This window comes from Natrix helvetica (assembly GCF_964273705.1).
Source record: "Natrix helvetica genome assembly, chromosome: 5".
In the NCBI taxonomy this organism is placed as follows: domain Eukaryota; kingdom Metazoa; phylum Chordata; class Lepidosauria; order Squamata; family Natricidae; genus Natrix; species Natrix helvetica.
This window is the reverse complement of record NC_138551.1, coordinates 42435677-42458189: the sequence shown is the minus strand read 5'-3', so window position 1 is coordinate 42458189 and position 22513 is coordinate 42435677. Positions and strand designations below refer to the sequence as shown.

Here is a 22513-nt window from a genome sequence, read left to right as displayed (position 1 = left end):
TCCAAAAGTTTTGCAGCATATGCAGTGAGAAGGGGGTAGTTAAGTGTCATCTGCTTCTGCTTTGATGTTTTAATCTAAGTTCTCAGGTGAACTCAGAGCAATATTTTCAGTCCAGCACAACTATAGAGGTAAAAAATGAAATTAGAATGCTTTCTGGAACACTGATGATAATAAAAGATCCCAAGGATTTGTAATGGAAGAAATATGCTGCTTTGTAGTTATGAATATAAATTGGAAGTAGCATATAAATATGCTTCAATGGTATTATTAAGATATTTTATACCCTCTGCTTTTCCATCCAAATAATAAATTTGAATTTAGAACATTTATAGAACTGATGAGGATGTAAAGGGTACACCAAGTATCTGCATCTAAGATCTTTATTCTTGGGCATTCCATTTTCTCCCTTCCTGCATTGAGCTGAAACGCCAAAAATATTCAAAGACAATCTTGTAAATGGCCCAAGGCTTTTCTCACTGTACAGGAACTGTAGCAGGAACTCAGAATGTGCTAATCAGCTGCAACTGACCAAGGAGGAGGAATCAAAATCAGCCTCCAGTGTTACCCATCCCCTATCCCTGCCCTTGCTTCTTCATCTCATGTTTGTGATTGTAATATAAAACTGCAGAAATCTAGGTGACTAGTTCAACATCATCATAAAAGCCTATGTAACCCTGGGGCATTGACCCTGGGGCATTGAAGGAGCTTAATGGCTTGTGGGAAAAGACAAAAAACAAAAACCACTCCAAGGCAGAGATTGGCATTAGTTCCTGCCAACAGGAAATTGGAAACTTGGAATATCCATTGTCATACATTTCAAATGGAATTTGAGCCTTTGGTTTTGAAAAAAAGAAATTGGACAGTCCCCAATCATTTCATCTAAAATTGCTGTAAGATTAGAAAATGCCTTGTTTAATTTGCAGATGTTGCAGAAATGGCATGTGTGCTGGTATCTTTTATTTAGAGGCACCTAACCATTGGCACCATCTCCACTGCTGCAGAGAATGCTAGAGCCTGTTGTAAATTTTTACTATTTAAAAATGAGATGAAGAAGAGTAGTGCTCTGTTCAAAATCAGCAGCCTATCACAAGCAGACAGTTGTCTCTAGACAGACAGTTATTTGTTCAAAGCCACAATACCTATTTTCTCCTCTAGTCAGTGTAGCTCAGTCAGGACAGATTTTTCCTGCATTCCACAGATAATGTCAAAGAGGCCTGTGACCTCCATGATGAATTGCTGAGACTGTTTTGTGCTAGACACCTTTGATCTAGTATTGATTTGGCTGGGCTGCCTGGCTAATGGATAAAAATTGTCCTTTTTCTTTCCCTGTCTTCAATATCTTCCCAGGAAGAGCAGTGAAGTGGCAACTCTCTCTGTCCCTGCTTGCACAACACACTGAATAATAAAGTAGCTTAACCATTTTAGTCCTGTGTGTTGACTGAACTTAAATCATGTTGCTAGTAATAATTTAGTGTATCCCATGAAGTCCCCAGGCTTATTTAAATTAATCATGTGCACACCTGCCTGTGAACAAAACATCTGGGTTGGTTGCAGTATATTAAATTCTCATCTGGAGTTCCAGATAAAGCTAGATTTTAATAGTATAAAATCAGATCTCCAAATCTCTGTAAGCTGATGTATGATAAGAAACTGTTGCATATTTGTATTAGGTTTCTTGTGGAACTGAGTTTTCCCCTCTTGTTTCATTATGCATCTATTTCACTTTTCATGAAACCCATCCTTAATAACCAAGTCAATTGAGCCACAGTCCCCGAATGTGAAGCATTTACGTGGTTTCTTGTGAGAGAAATTTTAGACGAATTGTTGGACTCTGGGATCTTCCATCTACTCTTTTTCCCTGCTTTTTGATTATTTTAGATTTGTAGGCACAGCAAATGGCAAGCTTGTGTTTCTGTGAAAATGGCAACAGATCAAAACTCTGAAGATCAAATGTTTATCACCTTTAACAGTTGCCAGCATGTAGTGGTCAAAAATAAAAAGGAAAGAAAATATTTTGTGAGTTTGTGCAAGATTCTGGTGTTCTTGCATGAATGCTGGATGGTGCACGCACCTGGAATACAAATAGCCTCCCTGTTTAGGGTTTGCTGCGTAACCGTCCATCAGTTTTTCAAGCAATGCATGTATGAAACAGGTTTCACCTTTCCCTGATTGTTAGCTGAATATTTGTCTCTTTCTTGGATTCTGTGCATGGATCCTGTGCTGAATGTGTGCCACATGCAACGCCAGTATTCCTACATAAAGTCAAAATAAATGTGATTGGGTTAGGCAGAATAATATTGGAAGAAGATAAACTTTTATTTTAAAAAAAAATACCTGGACAGGCTTTTGCCTTGCAGCAAGGATAGGAAATAACAATGTGTTAAGTTGGAGAAAGCCGTTGCAATGTAGGGCAGAGACAAGCAAACTTTAAGACATGTTTGGAATTTTGAGTGAATGGGGCTGGTTTTCCAAAATGGTTTTTATGGTGATCAAGATCAAGAAGACAGACAAGTAGTGATATTCCTACTATTTCAATATATTCACATGCAAATGACATCTAAAATGCATCCTTAGGAACAAAGCTTTATACAGTGCAAGTAGTCCCCAGCTTACAACCATTTGTTTAGTGACCATTCGAAGTTACAATGGCAGTGAAAAAAATATTTATGACAGGTCCTCAAACGTACGACAGTTGCAGCACCTCCATAGTCAAAATTTGGGCAGTTGGCAAACAGCATACTGTATATTTATGAGATCATAGGATCGCCATTTACAATCTTCCCAGATGGCCTCCAACAAGCAAAGTCAATGGGGGAAACCATATTCACTTAATAACCATGTGATTCACTTAACAACTGCAGTGATTCACTTAACAACCGTGGCAAAAAAAAAGCTCATATAATCAGATGCAACTCTCTTTTCAGCCTCCTTGCTTAGCAACAAAAATTCTGGTCCCAATTGTGGTTGTAAGTCAAGGACTATCTGTAGTTTCCCTTCTCAGTACCACTGACTGACAATAATCCTCTTCAGCAAATCGACATAATTTTCCCTTCATACAAACTGATAAATCTTTTTATTTTTAAGCCAGTTACTATGTCCTTGACTGGAAGCTCCATGGTCTATCCTTTCTTCTCTGCTTTGATTTACTTACAGTTACCTTCTGTTCCTAAAGTGAAAGATGTTAGAACATTATTTGGTCTTTGATTGCTAGCTTTTGTCCTGAAAACTACTTTTCTTCATCCTCAATTCATTTTATTACTAATTTGCCCCAAATCTTTTGGGCAGATTTCAGTTACCCAAAAATGTTTTTGGAAGTATTTAATATTTTTAAAGATTTCTAAAGAAAAACATTTTTTTAAAAACAGAATTAGCTTTTAATCATAGGTAAATAATTGCTTAGGTAAGAACAAGAAATACAAAAATTATATGCTATAAGTATTCTACTATATAGAATATATCTTGTGCCATTTGCAGCATTTCAGTGAACAAATGAATAAAACTATTCAGCACTATCAGTTTTCTGGAAATAGGAATTCTCAAATACTATATCTTATCTTTAGAAATATTTAACAAAAACTAACATTGGCAAATAATAAAATTATTTCTGATTATCGTTCCAGCAGTTTTAAATCACTGTGTTGATTAGCCTAGAAAATATTAAGATACTTTCTTGCAAGATGTATACAATGAACTCAGACACATATTAAATCGGACTAGCATTTTTGGATCATCTGTTCGTTTCTATACATTGATGGAGGTGATGGTTGATATTTTATTGGGATATTTAGATTTTAATATTTTGATATATTTACATATTTTGTTGTGTGTTGTTTGTGATTGCTTACATTTTATCAAGAATGGGAGGAGACTTGTGTCTCTTCTTTTTGTACTATTTTGCAACTTGCAAATTCTAGTCCTTCATGATGAAACAAATAAGCTGCCAATGTAGAAACCATGTATAGGGTCCATTGTAGGGAAGCTGTGAGTTCTTGTTTCATTATACAAAAGCATCAGACCAGCTTGTATTTCTCATTCATACATTTTGGTATAATCTCTGAATTAACAACTGAATGCTGTTGTACAAAAGAATTATTGGAAAGAGAAAATCCAGAATTGTAACTTTTGCTATTTCATGTAATACAAAGTGAGAGCAATGCAATTAAATTGGTTGATGGAGGTGTGTGTGCAGGGGTTAACCTTTTTTCCAACTAATGGCCCTATCCATAAATCCCTTAGTGGAGAATATAGATTTAGGAATTTGTTTCATTGATAGAATTAAAGTTGGCTAATAAAAACGTGTGTGAATTCTTGCAACATTGCTGACATCTACCATCCAGAAGCAGGTTTTCAGTTATTTATATTCTGTTTTTTTTTCTTGGTTCTTCTTATAAACCATCTTGAATATTGGAATAAACAAAAGGATAAGCTGTAAATTCAATATGAGAAATATAATTTTGGAATAATTGCTAAAATTAATTCTGTATCTTCCCCCTTCCTATTAACTCAAAGATACTGTATATCTAACTAGCCAGGTGTCCTATTTTACAAGATAAATTTGAACATTGTCTGGTTTTTTTAAAAAAGTTATTTAAATGGAGGCAGAAGCTATATGTGCACAGGTTACCTAGTTGTAGTTTTTCTGACATAATGAGTTGCTTTTATAAAATCAAATCTACATCCATAAATTAACAAACGTAGATTTTATGTAAATATTCTTCATGTCATGCTCTGTGTTTGCGGGCATGTTTTCTTAATTCTTTTTCTCCTTCTTGACAAGGCATAAACAGCCTAAGATAGAATTCACAGTTGATGCTGGTCATAGCATTATAAAATGTCATGGTACAGTGGAACCCCTCTACAAGGAATCATTCCTCCTGTTGTCCCTGTTAGTGTTAAAATGAAATTGTCTCTGGCATCAATAGTGATGGCTGCTGGAGGCAATATTGTTTATTCTCTCCTTTCCCATTAAAAGAAAATCACTGCTATGTCCCCACCTTGCCATACTTTTTTTAAAAAGAAGTGCTAAATAGTTGTACCATTCCTTTAAACAATAATTCCCTTCTTTTCCACAAGCGAATCATATTTTTAATGATAGCTCTGGAATGCTGGAATACTAAATTAGCTGGCATTAAGCCTTATCCACCGAATGTAGTGTTAAAGCAAAATATGGTATTTTACTTTTTTTCTGGCGGGAGATTTTGATGGAATGGAAATGTGTGAAAAAATTCCAACCAATAAAGACTCTTGCTGTTGCACTCCTGCTGGTGTGCCCTCAACACAGGATGCTCATTAAACCTAAAGAGAGCTCCTATCTTTATAGCAGGCACAACAGAGGGAATTAGCATACTTAATTAAGGCTCTTGATGAATGGCTCTGTAAAGTTTCTTAATTAACCAATGTCTCCTAAGGGGGAGATGGTGTTAAACCAAGGTTGAGTTAAAATGTTTTCCTTTTTATGCATTTAATTAGCATAATCAGAGTGTTGTTTTTTCATTGTTGTGTGTAGAAAGGTAGATTTTTCTGAGATACGCGTTACATTTGGGAGCATGTCAGGAGAAGTATAGATCACACCTCATCGTGTCTTCTCTTGAGTTAGCGTATGAAACTGCAGACTATAGAAAGGTAATTAATTGCCTGTGAGAAACAAGTCACTCACCTATCTTAAAGCTAAAGCAAATGCTGGAAAGGTTGAAACCGCAAAGAAAACAACCTTATCAAATGTAATGAGAATAACTGAAAATAATGCAGTAACAATTTTTGACAGAGTAGTAACATCTGCCTTGATAATAAAATCTTGTATTTGTGGGATGGAAATAGTACTTAATTTTTTTCCCAGTCAAACCATCATAGTAGCCCCTGTACTGGTTGGCTGGAAAGAAAATGTAAATATAGCACTGATTATATTACTGAGTTGCTTAATGAAACATCTGCAAGTAATCAACTCAGCTCAGAGATCATCAAGGACTCCACAAAAAAAGTAATATCGTACAAATCATGAATAAAGATTTGAAGATTAGGGCCAATTTCTTAACACTTTTTATTGCTTCGGTTCTCTGATGGGACTAAGGATTTGTTTATTTATTTATAAAATGTATACACTTCAGTTTGGATGGGTCTAAATGGTAAACAGTACAACATACTCTATAATCTTATGCAAAAACTATTAATAAATTAATACATTAAATTCAACAGTGTATTTTATCAGTACTATAAGCTAAAGGGGGAGCTGTTATAGATTTTCTGTTAAATAATAGAAACTTTCCCATATAAATATTTCCTCCAAAATGAAAAATTTGGTTAAGAAAAAAACTGAATTGTTTATACTAGTTTTACTTAGAGGGTCTCTGGTTGGGTAGCTTTTTATCTCTAGATTTTCATAGCTCATCACTCTGTATGAGTATTAAATGGAGCAAAAAAAACAAAACCCATCCAATCCAGCATTATAAAAATAAGGAAAAGGATTTTAATCCATAGGTATAAAAAAAAGAATATAAAAAGTAATGGAAGAAAAACTAATCCGTTCAATTTAAAGAATAGGAAAAATTTGCAAAAGTTCCATACAAAAAGGAAAATTCAAAAAAAAGGATAACACACTGTCTAATGCAGCTTAATTTCGCCGCTTGTTCTCTTCTGTTTTCAAATTTAACTTAGCTTTAATTTTTTGGGGGGTAGTCTTTTTTATAATAATAATATTTTCTCACCAGATGGACACACTTTCTCTTTCCGGTTTCCTCCCGTTCCGGAGCTGTCCCAACTTCAGCAGCTTCAATGGCTGCGCTTCTGTCGCCGGCAAAAAGAGATTCTCCTGGATCAATCAGGGATTTTGCAGTGTCCCTGAGATCAGCAGGACATACTCTTCCCTATCACCGTCTCCTCGGGACGGTTTAGATCCAAAAGGACCGTCCAGTGGCAAAAGTATCGACTGCGATCTTGGAGCTCCATGATCGCACATCATGTCGTTGCGACGTCAGCTCCTCCTCTCTCCACTCTGTATGAGTCTGTATGCTTCTTATTCCTTCTGTCAATGACCACACTGAAGCACACTGAAAACATTCAATTATTTGCTTAGAGGTATACAGGCTAGAAATTTAAATCCATGTTGTTTGAATCCCATTATACCTGATTTTCAGTTTTGACCGATTCTAGGGCCCTCAGTCAGGAAGCTAGATAAAGAAATCAGTATTGTCCAATAAGATGAATATCTAATTTTGCAGTCCTGTAGGGTAAGCAATGGTTCGATAATATGCCTACAATGGTCATCAAGAACCAGATTTTCTTTAGGAAATACCAGCACAGTGAGCACACCTAGAGGAGTCAAAAGTAGAGTGTATAGTATAAGCATAATTGAGATGATTGAGATGTGGCATGATGTTATATCATGGTAGGTTGCAGTGCTTCAAATCAATCAAATATTTGACATTTAGATGTTTTTGGCTTAAATCTTATGTTCCATCGTTTCTCAGAATTACACACACTACCTCTAATCTTGTGATTTCTTCCTTACTTAACTTGCAAGATCATAAACTGTCTTTGATTCAACATTTCTTCTACTTGGGTAGATTTTTAATTCTCTAGAATTATTATATAAGAATTATTTTAACACAATAATTTATAATGATAAAATAAACTACAGATAGATATTGTTATGGTTTGCCTTGTTGGAAAATGTTTGTAATAATTAGAATTGTCCATAAAATAAAATATTATGAAAAATATACCTATGATATCAGTATCTAGAGAATTAAAATGTCACTTTGAGTTTCTTGGAGAGATAACAGAGGAGAAAACTAAATCGTTTTTGAGTCAATCAAGTTACATGATAAAATAAAATTTCATCTTGTTATTTTATCATCTCATATTCCTTGTCATACTACCCTATATGTTCATTCTAATCTTATTTTTTCCAAATATATGATGGAGTAACATAAAATAGTTTTATTAAAGTTTCAACTTCTTGAAATTTGGGGTAGCTTAGAAGTTTAAAATTCCTGCATATTTTAGTATGCTTTACATATGATAAATTGATCGAGTATATATTTAGGTATTTGAAATGTGGGGGTTTAAAGAGAATGGATAATTGCTTGAGGATTGGGGTTAAAAAGACCCTTTTTAAAATGTTTCCTCTTTACCATACTGAAACTGCCAGTTGATGGAATAAAACGATTACTTCAAAAGGAAAGGTGGATGGCCTTCATCAACTTCTTTGGCATGCATTTTACTGTGACTAAAATATACAGGTCTTAGGTATGTCTGTATGCAGGCTGCCCCGTTGTCCTTTTACAGATACAGGTTTGAGGAGCCTTGTTGAATGTTTTTCAACAATGTTTAATGTTATTTTTTTCTCTTTGACCCTGAGATCATTTGTGAATAATTTTAAAAAACAGAAAATAAATTTCGGCACCCCCATTTTCACATCTGATTTGAATAAGAATTATGCTTCTAAAATACCTGCTTATGGGTTGAATGGGATATACAGGATTGTGACTGATCTCTCAACATTCATGGCTACTATTCAATCTCTAATTGTTGTTTTCCTTTACAGTTGGGAAGACATCCCTGATCACAAGATTCATGTATGACAGTTTTGACAACACATATCAGGTTAGCTGTTTTATATTCAATCGCATGATATATGCTAATGAAGTGGAATGTTTCTGGGTTAATAGACTGTCGGTGTGAAAGCTTGCATTGATATAAGAATATTTATTTTTCTAATTTTATTTAATAGCAATGCTGCATACCTATTAAATTGTTTGTTGCACAGTCAGCCAGATGTTGAAACTGGATTTGGCATTTTTGTCCACCTAGCAAGTCTTTCCCAAGGATAGACATAGGTGGATGTTTGATGGTGTTAAAGATATTGTCACAGGATACAAGATGTTCCAAGTAATATTAACTACCTTTTGCAATTGACTAATGGTGATTTTGTCAATGTTGATGGTATTCAAGTGAGGCTCCAGTTGTTTTGGAAATGCGCCCAAGGCATCTATTACTTTTGGTACTATGTTTGCTTTCTTTTGCTACAGTAGTTCTATTTTTATTTGCAGATCTTTGTATTTTGTTATCTTCTTCAGTTTTTTCCTCTTCTATTCTGCTGTCTCCAGGTATTGCCACGTCCATTATCCAGACTTTTTTGTTTTTTTAAATTATTATTAGCTACCTGAAGCCTGAAATTTCCTAATCAACTTCAAATAAAAAGCTCATCGCAGTAGGCCAACCTTTCAATTAACAATTATATCAGTTACCAAAGCCAATCTGCCTTCTTCAGAGATAGATGTCCCTACTTTATGAGTCAGAACCTCTAAAAGACCATTCTTGCCACTAATAATATGTGGCCACCCAGCATCAATGAGGGACCCTGGACAACCCCTAGAGTACAATTAGTATATCACTTAATGGAGATTTACAACTCCATCAAAATCGTGTATTTCCCAAAATGTCCAAACCCTGCTTCCAGTTATAGCTTCATCTTGGATTCAGCTTCAGTTTTATTTTCCTATATTCACTCTTTTATGCCTGGATAAATTAGAGAGTCTGTTACAGCCAGTCCTGAGTCGATAGAAAAAGTAAACAGAGAAAATAAATGTAGCTGAACATTATCAGCATATAACACACACTTATGATGCTGAATCTTATTGAGTTCCAGCAGTTTTCTTGCTATAGAGCAGGGGTGTCAAACTCAAGGCCCGGAGGGTCAGATCTGGCCCACGGGTTGCTTGGATCTGGCCCATGGGGCCTCCCTGGAAACAGTGAAGGACTGTCCCGCGGTGCCTCTGCCAGTGAGAATGGGCTCCCAATCTCCATTTTCAGCTGGGATGGCTGCCACGGGCAGCCCTCCAAAACTCTGGTTTTACTGGCAGGGAGTTGCAGGAGGCCATTGCAGCTGAAAACAGAGCTGGGAGCCTGTTGGCGCTGGCAGAGCACTCAGGCCACCACAGGCGCCCACGACACGTCGAGCTGGCCATGCCCACGCCGGAAATGCCCCTCACCCTCAAGATTAAATAGAACCCTGGTGCGGCCCTCAATGAAATCAAGTTTGACACCCCTGCTATAGAGGCTTATAAGGAATTTTTTTAAACATTGAATTCAATTGTGTTTGAAGGCCACACACGAGCCACGTTGGTTGTCATTGGGTAACTATAGTATCCTCTGATACCCAACCCCCAGTCTGTTGGAGGGATCCAAGCAAATCGGAGCTGGGACTTTATAGAAGTTAAAAGATAACGAATGAATTGTTTAGTGTTGCTCAGAACAGCAGACATATCTTGCCCAGAATGCCAGCTATTGGTGTTAGTCATGTTCAGTACACTCCTGTCTTTTAATTACTTCCTTTTCCCTAGAGTATGTTAGAGGTTGTAGCAAATAATGTTAGCAATTAATATGCTATAAACCAGTGGTACTTCCTGCTATAGATAAGGCTTCTGTTGAATGGTAAGTAGGTTCTCTGAATTAAAAACATTAAAAATGAAAATGAAAAGCAAAAGTTCCTCTAATCCAGATCAAGAGTAAGAAATCAGAAGGGGTGAGAAAAGCAATCCTAATTTATTTATTTATGTATTTATTTATTTTGTTTTGTTTTGTCAAGCATGTATAAGATAATAGATATAAGTATATACAAGACTATTAATACATGAAATGGATACGAATAAATGGGGTTGTTATGACAGGGATGGTAGGCAAGTTGGTGCGTTTATGCACGCCTCTTAATTGTGCCTTATATGTTAACCAGCTGCTGTGCTGATCATTTTCTCCTTAAGCAACAGAGCTAGTAGCTTCTAGCTAAGAAGACTCCCTCTATGACCATGTGTTCACAGTTTACAATTTGAAACAGGTTTCAACCAGCCTAAAAGACTGTTGGCCTTCAGCTATCATTTCCTCTGCCATCCTAGATTTAAAGAGCCACCTGACTCAATGATGATGGCAATTTAATGTGGTAAACAAACTCCCCTTTCACCTTTTGACAGGCAATTTAAAATGCATCGCAGGAGTAGGAGCATTGCTTGAGTGAACTTAGTAGATTGATTTTCTTGTTAAACCCTGCTTCAATTTCCAGCGTAGCTTTTTGGGGCCGTACAGAGTGGCATCTTTTCTCACAATATTTTTCACATTCCTTTCTGGTTACTTGAATTTGATGCCAATAGAGCACATCCAAGGGCTAGAGGTTGCATTTAAATGCAAAGCTATCTAATTTTTATTTTTCAGTCAATTCAGTTATTTAAAATTCACAGACCTCCAAATGTCTCAATATACTTCTTCCAACAAGTATGAAGTTTACATTAGTGAAAAAATCTGTACAAATTGCATATACTCATGAAAATAATCTCTAAAAATGTATCATATTTTGAACTTGTTTAATAGAAGTATGGATCAGGCTACGTTGTAAACTAAAGTTGCATAGATTTTAGCATACCTTTTCATAATCAGATTTGATAAATGAACTTGGAATATTTTATAACATGTAAAACTGAGGTAACATGTTCAAGGGTTGTAACTTCAGAGTGACTATTTCTTATTACAAAATTTAAAAACTGCATATATTGTAATTTTCATACAATACAATATCCACCAAGTACAATACATCCTGATGAGATATACTCCTGGGCTTACTGTACTCTATGCCTCATTGTTTTAGGTTTTCTCATGGATGTGTAGAGATACAACTACTCTTCTGACTGGGTTCTTTTGTTATGTGCCTTTGTCCTTGTTCTTTCTTCTTTCATGGCTTTTCATTGCAGAGGAGGAAGTTATATGTTCTAGGAAAAAAATGTGTTATTCTGATCATAAAACTTGTTTCCTTTAATACTAAAAAAATAGTATAACAGCACAACTCAGTTAGCACTGTCTTCCTGATTTAGACTATAAGGTAGGACAACTTTAATTTGTGATATATGATTTTAGCCTTGCCATTTTCATGGTCTGCAGACAAAATGGCATCAATTCTGATATGCAGAAATGAAAGCAGGTTCATCTGTATTCAGAAAAAATCACATCTAATTGCATTTAATTTCTACATCTTGCAAATGAAGCAGATGCATGAAGCAGTTAAACTGAAACTGGGAGAGGAAAGATATCAGAGACAGCACATATGAAAACCAAGGGTTGAGTGAAATATTGTTTAACTCATGGCCCCACAAAATGCTTTACAGATGTTGCTACCTCTCAGAGCTTGTTGTCCATCAACATTGCTGTTTCTCATATCACCAAGAAGCCTCTAACGTGTCTAGAGGTTCCTAACTTGTTTCTGCTGTATTGTTTCTCTTGCTGTTGACTAAAAAGTGACCGATTTTTGCATAATATATGTCCTTGGGGATTTAATATATTTATATTTATATATTTAATAATATTTTCAAAATACTATTTCCTTTTGTTCTGCAAAATAAATGTGAACTCTTGATTTACCTTGTTTTTCACTTGAAAATATTTGTGTCTGGAGATTAAATCTGCATTCTTCATTTCATATGTAATACGACTTGTGTTAAACATATTTTAAATCAGCTCTTTCTTGTGAAATCTTGGGAAGGCTTGCCCTGAAAGGTGGGTGATATAAATGAATTAACGTGGAAAGAAAGACAAGGGAGCCATCTACAATTTGAATGAGTCTCCTGACCAATAACAGTCATTGCAACCCAACAGCACATTGTGTATTAGACCTCAATTGGAAAAAGCTGCTTTAATAAGCTTTGGGCATTAAAAAGCCCACTCCTGCTATCTAAGAAAAAAAATGCCTAAGTGATGCTTTCAAACAGCTCTGGCTTCAGACTGATTTGACACTGATCTCATGTGGCAGGGATTTCACACAAGAATTGTCATACTGCTCCATTTAATGCAGCATACACGTTCCACAAACAAAAGCAAGACAATATTCATGGAATGCAGAAAGAGTGTTGTCTCTTGCTTTTACTATGAGCGTCTGGTATACAATATATGATGAATCCATGCACTCATCAAGCATTGCAATAAGATTTGCTCTGAGTGTTTTGGTTTGTAGTTCATGCTCTTAATTTCTGCGTATCATAGGTTTTCCCATCTTGACAAAAGGAAAGTAACTGCATCTTTCCGATTCTGTAGAGATTACCTGTACTAAGCTGAATAGCAGGAACTGGGAATGGGAGATGCAAGATGGGGATGAAACAATTTATGCATTGTGTGACTTAATAGAATTTGTCATGAAGCAAATGAGAGGGAAATCCTAAAAGGGCAGTGTCCAAAAAAAAGTATATTATTAAGGATCTCTGGAATGTATACCCATGCTGTAAAACAATTACAAGAATGATGCTTGATATAAATATTGAAAATAAATGGAAGTATACATGAGCAATCGCTTCACACACACACTGATACTATATCTATTTCTAGTAGAGTTAGAGAAAATCCTTTGAAATTAATGTAGCACTAGTATTATATCCCAATGCTTTTAGCAAAAAAAATTATATTTATCTCTGTGTGTGTGTATGTGTGTGTGTGTGTGTGTTGTGTCACAACTCCTGGTATGCCCATATATGGGAGGGAACATACTGCTTCCCTTTTCTGTCTATCGTCTCACCCTAGGAGCCATCCAGGCAGAAAGCCCTTTTTTTAGGTTGCCTTGTTACAACACACACACACACACACACACACACACACACAGAAGAAAGAATATGGCTACATGAAAAGACATTTGGTAAGGTTGCCCAAAGACCCAACAATGTTAGTGGGCAATGTTTAGGAGGTAAACATCTGTTCCATTAGTTCAAGCAATATTAAAATATGCATTTTATCCTTGTTCAAAGATGAAAATGAACATATTAAGAATGCAAATATTAGGTTTGTGCTGATAACAGCAAGAATTATTGTTATTCAAAAATAAAGACATAAAAATTTCAACACTGGATGTTTGATACTCTAAATTATTAGTATTGTCTCAATGAAAGGACCCGCGGATACAAAAAATGCATGTTCTTTAGGTATAACATTCCTTTTAATTTGATGCGTAAAGGTTGTGTACTTTTTTATATCAAATTAGAATCAACAAGGAAGTACTTAACCTCAACAGCGGGGTGAATTTTGTGGCATGGAGATATAGCATTATCTTAAAGGAGAAAGAGTCTTGAATGTGTTATGAAGAACTGCATTTTCTAATAATATACTTTTTTCTGTATCTTTTTTAAAGTTAATGTTCAGTAGATGGTGGACTGCTTTTGCAATTCCCTTACATACTTATTTAAATTCTGCTGTATTAAAAAGTGATATCTGGCAAAGATTTTCTATCTTTCCTTCCTCTCATCATTTTTCTCTGATCTCACCTCCAATATGACCCTTACAGAGAAATGATTTGGTGCCATTCCTATTGATCCCCCAGTGGCCCTCCCAACCCTCTCTGTTGTTCTGCCTGACTTTCTTCTCAAATGGCTCCTTACTCCTGAGATTCAAAGGCCTTGAAACTCAAAAGATTATTTGTTTTTTTTTCCTCTGATAGGAACTGTGAATATCAGGATCCGGGGCTTAATTAGCTTCCAGACCCTACTGCTTTTCTTTCTTTCATCCCAATCCATCCCCTTCTGACAGCTGCAGCTACAAAGCAAATCAATAAAAGGGCCCTAAAATAGAAGGACATTTTCTCCTATAGAGCATCCACCCAAAATATGAAATTAAACTCTGTTATTAAACCGTAAAGTCAAGATTCTAAGAAACCCAAAAGACTGAATATAAATCCAGTCATCACTTTCTGCATTTCTCAGAGCAGATATGTAAGCGAACACCAAATAAGGCCAAGCCAATCTGAGCTCAGGAAGTGTACAGCGGTGGGTGCATGATGCCCAAACTGCCCCTATCTCCAATCATTTCTCACTTGTCAGTTTTCTGGTGACAGGCATTTGTTTATGTCCTGTTGGTTGCTGTTTGGTCTTCACTATTATGTTTATTAGGAATCACTAATAAATATTTGTGCCTTTGTGGTATGGATACAATAGAGAGCAATTTAAAAACAAGGTGGCATTAATATTTAGGTGGGAGGATATGCAACGACTCAGAATCCATGCTCAGCCAGACTATCTGTTGCTATGGAAGTCTAATGAAGTCAAACACTAATCCCTCTAAAGTGCAATTATTTTAGTGAGATGTCAGAATTTCAGCACCAACCAGAAGTTCTAAATAAGTATTGAATGGAGCTCCTTTGGCCACGGGAGTATTTCCTTATTTTTTTCTTCACTTTATTGTTGCTTTTCACAGCAATAATAGGCAGGGCAGAATAAACCAATCTACCAGGGGCATGAAAATGTGCAAATTAAATTCCATCTATTTCTTTCTCTGCTGTGCCACACTTGTAACTGGAAAGACTCCCTTTGATGTGTGAGCTATATCACTGGGTAGAGTTCAACAGTAGAAGATGGATTTTTGTCATCTTATTTTCAAATTCTATTTTTGCATTTCTAAAAAAAACCAATAAATGCAACTCATTGTGGAGTACTAACCATATGGAGTCAGTGCTGTGTTGCCTTGGTAAATATTGGCCAGCTGCCTCTGGAGAGAATGCCTTTTGCAGACTGCAGCACACACTGTTTGATTAATCAGCTAAATTCGGAAGCAGATGTGACTTGAAATCCAAACTTCTCTAACTGAGCTCTGATACACAGCCCCTTTTAACCACACTGGTCAGCTTTGCAGTCATGAGATTGTAGAGCTCCTTTGTCATGTACTCCACTACAATGTGTATTTTTGACTGGGAAAAACAATTTAAAATCAAGTAATAGAAAATAACTAACATTTGTGTATATTACATCAAGTAGATGCAATTATTTTGCAGCCAGGGCCATATTTAAAAATAAAAAAGACTTCCAAGGAGCACAGCCGGTATAGTGATGATGCAGTGTAAATGATGCTAGATTGGGGGAGGATGCTTGATTGTGAACAGAATATGTAGGACAGAACTTCATTAAGTAAATTATATCCTAAGAAGTCTGCATCTAATTTCTATGTTCAAGGAGACTTGGGGTCTTATTTTAACAATAATAAGGTAAAGGTAAAGGTTCCTCTCGCACATATGTGCTAGTCATTCCTGACTCTAGGGGGCAGTGGTCATCTCCGTTTCAAAGGCGAAGAGCCAGCGCTATCCAAAGACGTCTCCATGGTGACATGGCTGGCATGACTAAACGCCAAAGGCACACAGAACTGTATTATCTTTCCACCAAAGATGGCCCCTATTTTTCTACTTGCATTTTTACATGCTTTCAAACTGCTAGGTTGGCAGAAGCTGAGACGAGTAATGGAAACTCACTATGTTATGCAGTGCTAGGGATTCAAACCGCTGAACTGCCGGCCTTTTCTGATCGACAAGCTCAGCATCTTATCCACTGAGCCACCGTGTCCCTTTTAACAATAATAGCCTTCCATTTTTCTTTTCAAACTGACACTTTTTCTGATATTGTATAAAGAACATTATAAAGTTCAATGGGGAGGGGGAATGGGGGAACAATCTTACTGTCCAACTATCTTACTAACCCTCTCCTACCGTTGTTCTCTGCTCTCCACACACCATCTTTTTTTAAATAATATTAATGTATTCTCATTGTGTTCTTTTTCTTTGTTTATTAACTTATTTCTGTTCTCTTTGCACTCTTTTCATTTCTTTTTACTGTCATAAGCCGCCTTAGAACAGCCTCATGGCGAGATAGGAGGCAAATAAATTTAACAAACAAATAAATCTATATGCTGCAATACTTGAGTGCACTTGTTCCTGTTGAAGCAGTAGAATGTAAAATTAATTTTGAATCAAAATAGCTGCTGACATTTCTTCCATTTTCCCTCTTTCTTACAGGCTACAATTGGAATTGACTTCCTATCTAAAACCATGTATTTAGAAGATCGGACAGTAAGTAGCAGGAAGTGCTTAACTGCTGAGATTATGAAGCTCTGTGCTCAGAAAAACAGTGGGCAGACATCAAGGGGTTTCCATGTTAAATCCCTCCTGTCTGACCAAACTGATAATTAACGTGTTCACTGATGCTGTGTCATACCTAGTAGGGTTGTTTTTGTTATATTGCCCTGGACCCTATTAAGAAAATGGTGTCCTAAAAAAAATTAGAGTCACACTTTTTCCACGTGGCCACTTCTTTTCACAAGATTCTGCTGTTGCTCTTTGCGAAGAAGTGCAGAAGTAGAGCAAATGAACATAATTCAATCTAGCAATTATCACCTTCGGTAATAATGACCACAAACCCCATGGATTAAACATTTATCTGGGATTTTGGCTAAATCTTAGTTTAGGGCAGGGGTCAGCAACTCATGGCTCTGGAGCCACGTGTGGCTCTTTCATCCCTCTGCTGTGGCTCCCTATTGTGGGTTGACTCCACAATTTATAGGGCTTTCAGTTAGGACAGGTGGAGAAAAAAGGATGCTGTGCTAGGAGGAGACTCTATGGTGGCGGAACCAGACTTCCGGTCAGCTCCAGAATTGAATGGAGGGGTTCCAGTTAGGACCTTTGTGGCTTTTTGAGTGTTTAAGCTTGCCGACCCCTGGTTTAGGGATTAGCAACTTCACTGCATTGCTCCCATGGCAATAAATAAAGTTGCCTGTGAAGTGACCTTGATTACAGAAGGCTTCCGGGGCACATCACGTTGTTATCTTGGCAAAAGTACTAGAATGGTTTGTCATTTCTTTCGTCTGGAAATATGTTTGGCTTTCTAATTTAGAATATTGCTATATTTCTTGGAAGCATCTCATCCAAGGCTTCATTTTCTTACTTGCAGCTAGCATGATTGCTTGCCATCTCTGCGATGAGATGGAGTATGCAATTTCTTCAAAGAGTGGCCTCTTAACTAGGAAGCTTTCCTTAAGCGTCTATGTTTTGAGGCTTCTGCTTTTTCTTAGAAATGTCACTGCCCCTTCTTTTAAAAAAAGGCAATTTATAATTTGGGGAGAACCTTTTCGTAAGGATAATCCAATGTCAACACAGATGGGCGTCAGCTAAAATGAGAGAGAAGCAGTGGCAGCAGCCCTGCATTAATCAGTAACATCTTGTGCAGCGTTAATGCAATCTCAAACATCCATCTTAGTCCTAATGGATTGTTTCCAAGGCTTTCCAATTGCTTTTATGAAAATGACAGGCCGAGTATAATAGAAACACAAGAGGAAAAGTACTGGTAAATTTTCCTAGGCTGCCCATAGATTGTATGATCTACTAGGGGCTAGAAGATGAATACTGGAGCTTTCTTATTTCTGCTGTCCTTTCATCAGAAGATGCCAGCTAGTTGTTTCCCTAGGGCAGGGGTGTCCAAACTTGGGAACTTTAAGACTTGTGGACTTCAACTCCCAGCATAGCTGGCTGGGGAATTCTGGGAGTTGAAGTCCACAAGTCTTAAAGTTCCCAAGTTTGGACACCCCTGCCCTAGGGAAACCGAGTCAAACGTACCAAAGGGCAGGTGGCCTGCATTCAGACTAGGTTTGGTGAAGCATTCCTTTGACAAATATTCCAGTTTGTTTCCAGTCAGTTTGAATTTTGCATATGTGTAAAAGTGTTGTGCCCAATTGTACTTTATGATGACCCGATGCTTGATTATTCCTGGCGTATCGATCCTCCTGATCCCTCTAATAATGCAGATAGCTATAGACTATGTTGCAAATCTCATGAATCAATGCAAATGTGCATTGCCTATGCCTTCCTTTCAGGGAAAACCAGCTGTGCCTTTTGTGATACTACTGTAGCCTGATCCCAGTTGCTTTTTAAAACCAACTATTACAGGCATCTCTCCTTCAAATTTCTATCTCAGTGGCCCCTTTTCATAGTTATAACATAAGACATAACTTTCACAGTTATAACATTTGTAATATGTTTTTAAGATGCCAACTTTTTAAAATAAGAATTTCAACCTCATACTTTAAAACATTTTTGGATCAAAGATTTCACGAAGAAGTAGTACAAATATATCAAAGCAGATAATATGCATGACCAAAATTTTAACAAGCAGCAGATTGTCTTCTGTCTGGTGTCCTCCAAAGGCCAACATATTTTAAGAACACCAGGTTGGAGAAAACCAATGTACAAAACATACATAGAAATTCTTTCTCCCCGTACATGTTCTACGGATTATAAATACACAAAATTATGTTTGTAATCTTGTATAGGCACTACATGAGATTACAAATAGTGTTTTGAATAACTAACACACAAAACACAAAACATTAAATCATCAATTTAAAAAACAAAATGCATAGCTAGAAGCCGCTTCTGTTTAATTCTTTATCACTTTTGTTTTCTTCCTGTTGTTTATATCTGTTTCTCTTCCTAATTGTGTGTGTGTATATGTATATGCCTTTCTCTTTGCTGCTCTCCTCCCCTGGCCCTGGCAGGTACGGTTGCAGCTCTGGGACACAGCAGGCCAAGAGAGATTCCGAAGTTTGATTCCCAGTTACATTCGTGACTCTACAGTAGCTGTGGTGGTTTATGATATCACAAGTGAGTTAAGTTTGGATGTGGTTGTCTAATTGGAAATACACCGTGAAGGCACTTTTTACTTCAATATCAGTGCTCTCTATAATACAGTACATCACATTACTCAATATAAAGTGAAACATATGATTACACTAGAAGGATTACTGACTGCCATCTGTCAGAAATGGTGTAGGGTCTCCTATTTGTGCTGTGGGTTGGACTAGATGACCTACAAGGTCCCTTCCAACTCTGTTATTCTGTGATTCTGATTGTACTGAAAGGATATGAGATGTAACACCGGAGAGCTTGGCCCTGTTCTCCTTTATGCTACCACCGTATTTTAAGCTGCAGTAAAATGCAGGAATTCTAAATGTCCTTGTTAGCAGTTTCCAGTACCCTTCAATCTTGTTGAAGTAAAACTTCCCTTATGTGGATAATTGTAATCCAAGGTTTTATTTTTCTTCTGTTTAATCATATCAATTTTTGGAGAGTGACTGGACAAACCCCTGTGGTTTTCTTAGCAAGGTTTTTCAGAAGTGGTTTGAGGTTGCCTCATTCCTAAGGTAAAAGAGAAAGCGACTTGCCTAAAATGGGACTAGAAGTCACAGTTCCTCAGCTTCTAGCCTAATGACATAACCATTATACCAAACTGGCTGTGTATATCTACATTGGAGAAGGCTAATTCTTAAGAGGTTCAATGAATATTAGAGACATACCTTAAATTCCTAGCCAGGTGCTGGGTGGGGACTTCTGGGAATTGAAGGCCACACATCTTAATGCTGCCAAGGTTAAGAATCACTGCCTTAAGGAGTAGCTTGACATTCCAAATAAGTATCCTCAAATCCCACATTCTGCTTCCACTATTATTAAACCTGATACCACTGGGAAGTCTCAGGCCAAATAAAGCAGGAATCCTTTAACTATACACTGGTTCCTTCCTGAGAAATTAGATCAATGCTTTTTAAATCTTGTTAAGAGTACATCATTTCCTTTTGTGTATATAATACTGATTGCCCATATGGTAAAAACGAATTGATTTATGGACTGAGTGAAACTAATAAACAAGCAAAACACTGAAATATCTTCTGATCGGTATTTTTATAAACAGGCTGTTTTAAATTTTTGTGGGTCTTTTTTTTTTAAATGACACATTAATTTACTTCCCTTTAACATGTTTGCAACTAGAGCGATGGTACTTTCGATTACACTCCTGTTATCCTTTCCAGTATCTATCACTATAATATTTCTCTGATGGCTTGAACTGCCAACACCAGAACTTTCTGCGGCAGTTTTGCTTTTGTACCGTGCTTGCATTTCTTTCATTTATTATAATTATATGCCATGCTTTCTTCAAATTACACTTAATTTGTAATATTTCCATATGCCCATTTTATCCTCATACAGGCTGAAAGGGAGTGATTGACTACATGATGTCTTGTAGCTGAATGTCAGTTTTAATCCATGGCTCCTAGGTGTGATCTACCCATTATAACCACATTGGCCAATCTAATACATAAGAAAAGTCTTCCAGATCAGACTTACATTATGGGAAAGATAAAAGTGCAGCAGTCATATCTCCAGCTTGAGGGCAAAAGTTCAGTGCCCAGTGCAGGAATATTTCCAAATGATCCCTCAGAGAGGTAGAAATGTTAGGAGGCATCATATTGTCCTAAAGAAGCCCACTAGGCTGACTATTTTTCCATGCCTCTCCCTTTCTTGTGGTTTAAATATATATTACAATCAAGAGAGATAAATGTTTGTGTTTACACATGTTTGTTATTACTTTGTCTTAAAAAATGAACTATTTTTTCTACAGAGATGAAGTGCCTATTCTCAAGAAACAGTATTTAATAAAAGCCATTATAATGGCAAAAGCCATTATATTTGATGTCTGTAACTATACTGATGTGATTGCATAAGCACTTTTTTTATCAGCAATGGCATCTCTTCCTTGTCTGTAAAAAGTGGTTGTAAATCAAGGAATAGAAGTTGGGGAAAGAATTATCTAAAATAACCACAACTATCTAAATAAATTATTCATAAACTTACTTAACCTGCACTACTGGTTATCCTTCATGAATTTGTCCACTCCCATTTGTAAGGCCATTTGAATTGATGGCCATCCACAAAACTTCTGGGGGCGAATTCCATAGTTTAAGTACCCTCAATGACCGATGATTTTCAGATGGCACTCATTTTTTTCCTTCCACGAAACCTGTCTCCATGCTGAAGGAGCTACCAAGATAAAATAGTTCTGATCTTCAAATCCTTGATCCAGGTTCTGCCATGAAAACACTAACTTTTTCTGAAGCCCTCTCTCGCCATTGTATGGTTCCTATTGAAAAGAACATAACAGGAGCGGAAAGTGACAGAAAGGAGGATCTGGCTCCCTCTGGTGGCTCCAGCTGACCAAAGCAGTTGAGGAGTGAACAGATAAAAGTGACTCAGTATAAATGCTCCTTTTCTAATGGATTGCTTTGGAAAGACTGGGAGGACTGCTTTGGTTGCTATAGTTCAGTGGTGGGTTTCAAAAAAAATTAGAACCTCTTCTGTAGATGTGGCCTGCTTTGTGGGAGTGGCTTGCTGGCCATGTGACTGAGTGGGAGTGGCTTGCCAGCCATGTGACTGGGTGGGAGTGGCTGGCTGGCTATGTGACCAGGTGGGAGTGGCTTGACAGTCATGTGATGGTGGGCATGGCCAACTTGTAAAATGTGGTGAAACTCACTTAAAACGCTCTTGCTTAGCAATCAAAATGTTGGCTCAGAAACTCTGGCATTTGAAGCAAGTCTTAAAGCTGTCAAGTTACAAGACCCTTGCACCCCTAACCCTTTAGAAAAACAATCCCAGGGGTGTTCAAACTTGACAGCTTTAAGACTTGTGGACTTCAACTCCCAGAATTCCTCCTCTCGCTCTTCATCTTGATGATGTGCGGATGGGCGGGGGGAGGGAGCTGAAACCAGTTCTAAACGGCACTGTAGATTTGTGGAACCTCTTCTATAGAAGAGGTTAGAACTGGCAGGAACCTACCCCTACTATAGTTGCATACACTCTGTCTCTAACTGGCAACTGACCTTCTTAGAAAACAAATGTAGGCATTAGTGATTTGTT

General features: G+C 37.0%; 1 protein-coding gene across 3 annotated transcripts in view; it reads left to right on the top strand.

Moving 5' to 3' along the window:
* RAB6B (RAB6B, member RAS oncogene family) overlaps window positions 1–22513 on the top strand; it is a 39527-nt gene that overhangs the window by 9603 nt on the left and 7411 nt on the right. For all 3 annotated transcript variants that reach the window (XM_081954272.1, XM_081954274.1, XM_081954273.1), the window contains exons 2-4: window positions 8543–8601; window positions 16793–16846; window positions 19324–19429. In XM_081954272.1, coding sequence (XP_081810398.1) covers window positions 8543–8601; window positions 16793–16846; window positions 19324–19429 — 219 coding nt within the window. The remainder of the gene's footprint in view (window positions 1–8542; window positions 8602–16792; window positions 16847–19323; window positions 19430–22513) is intronic.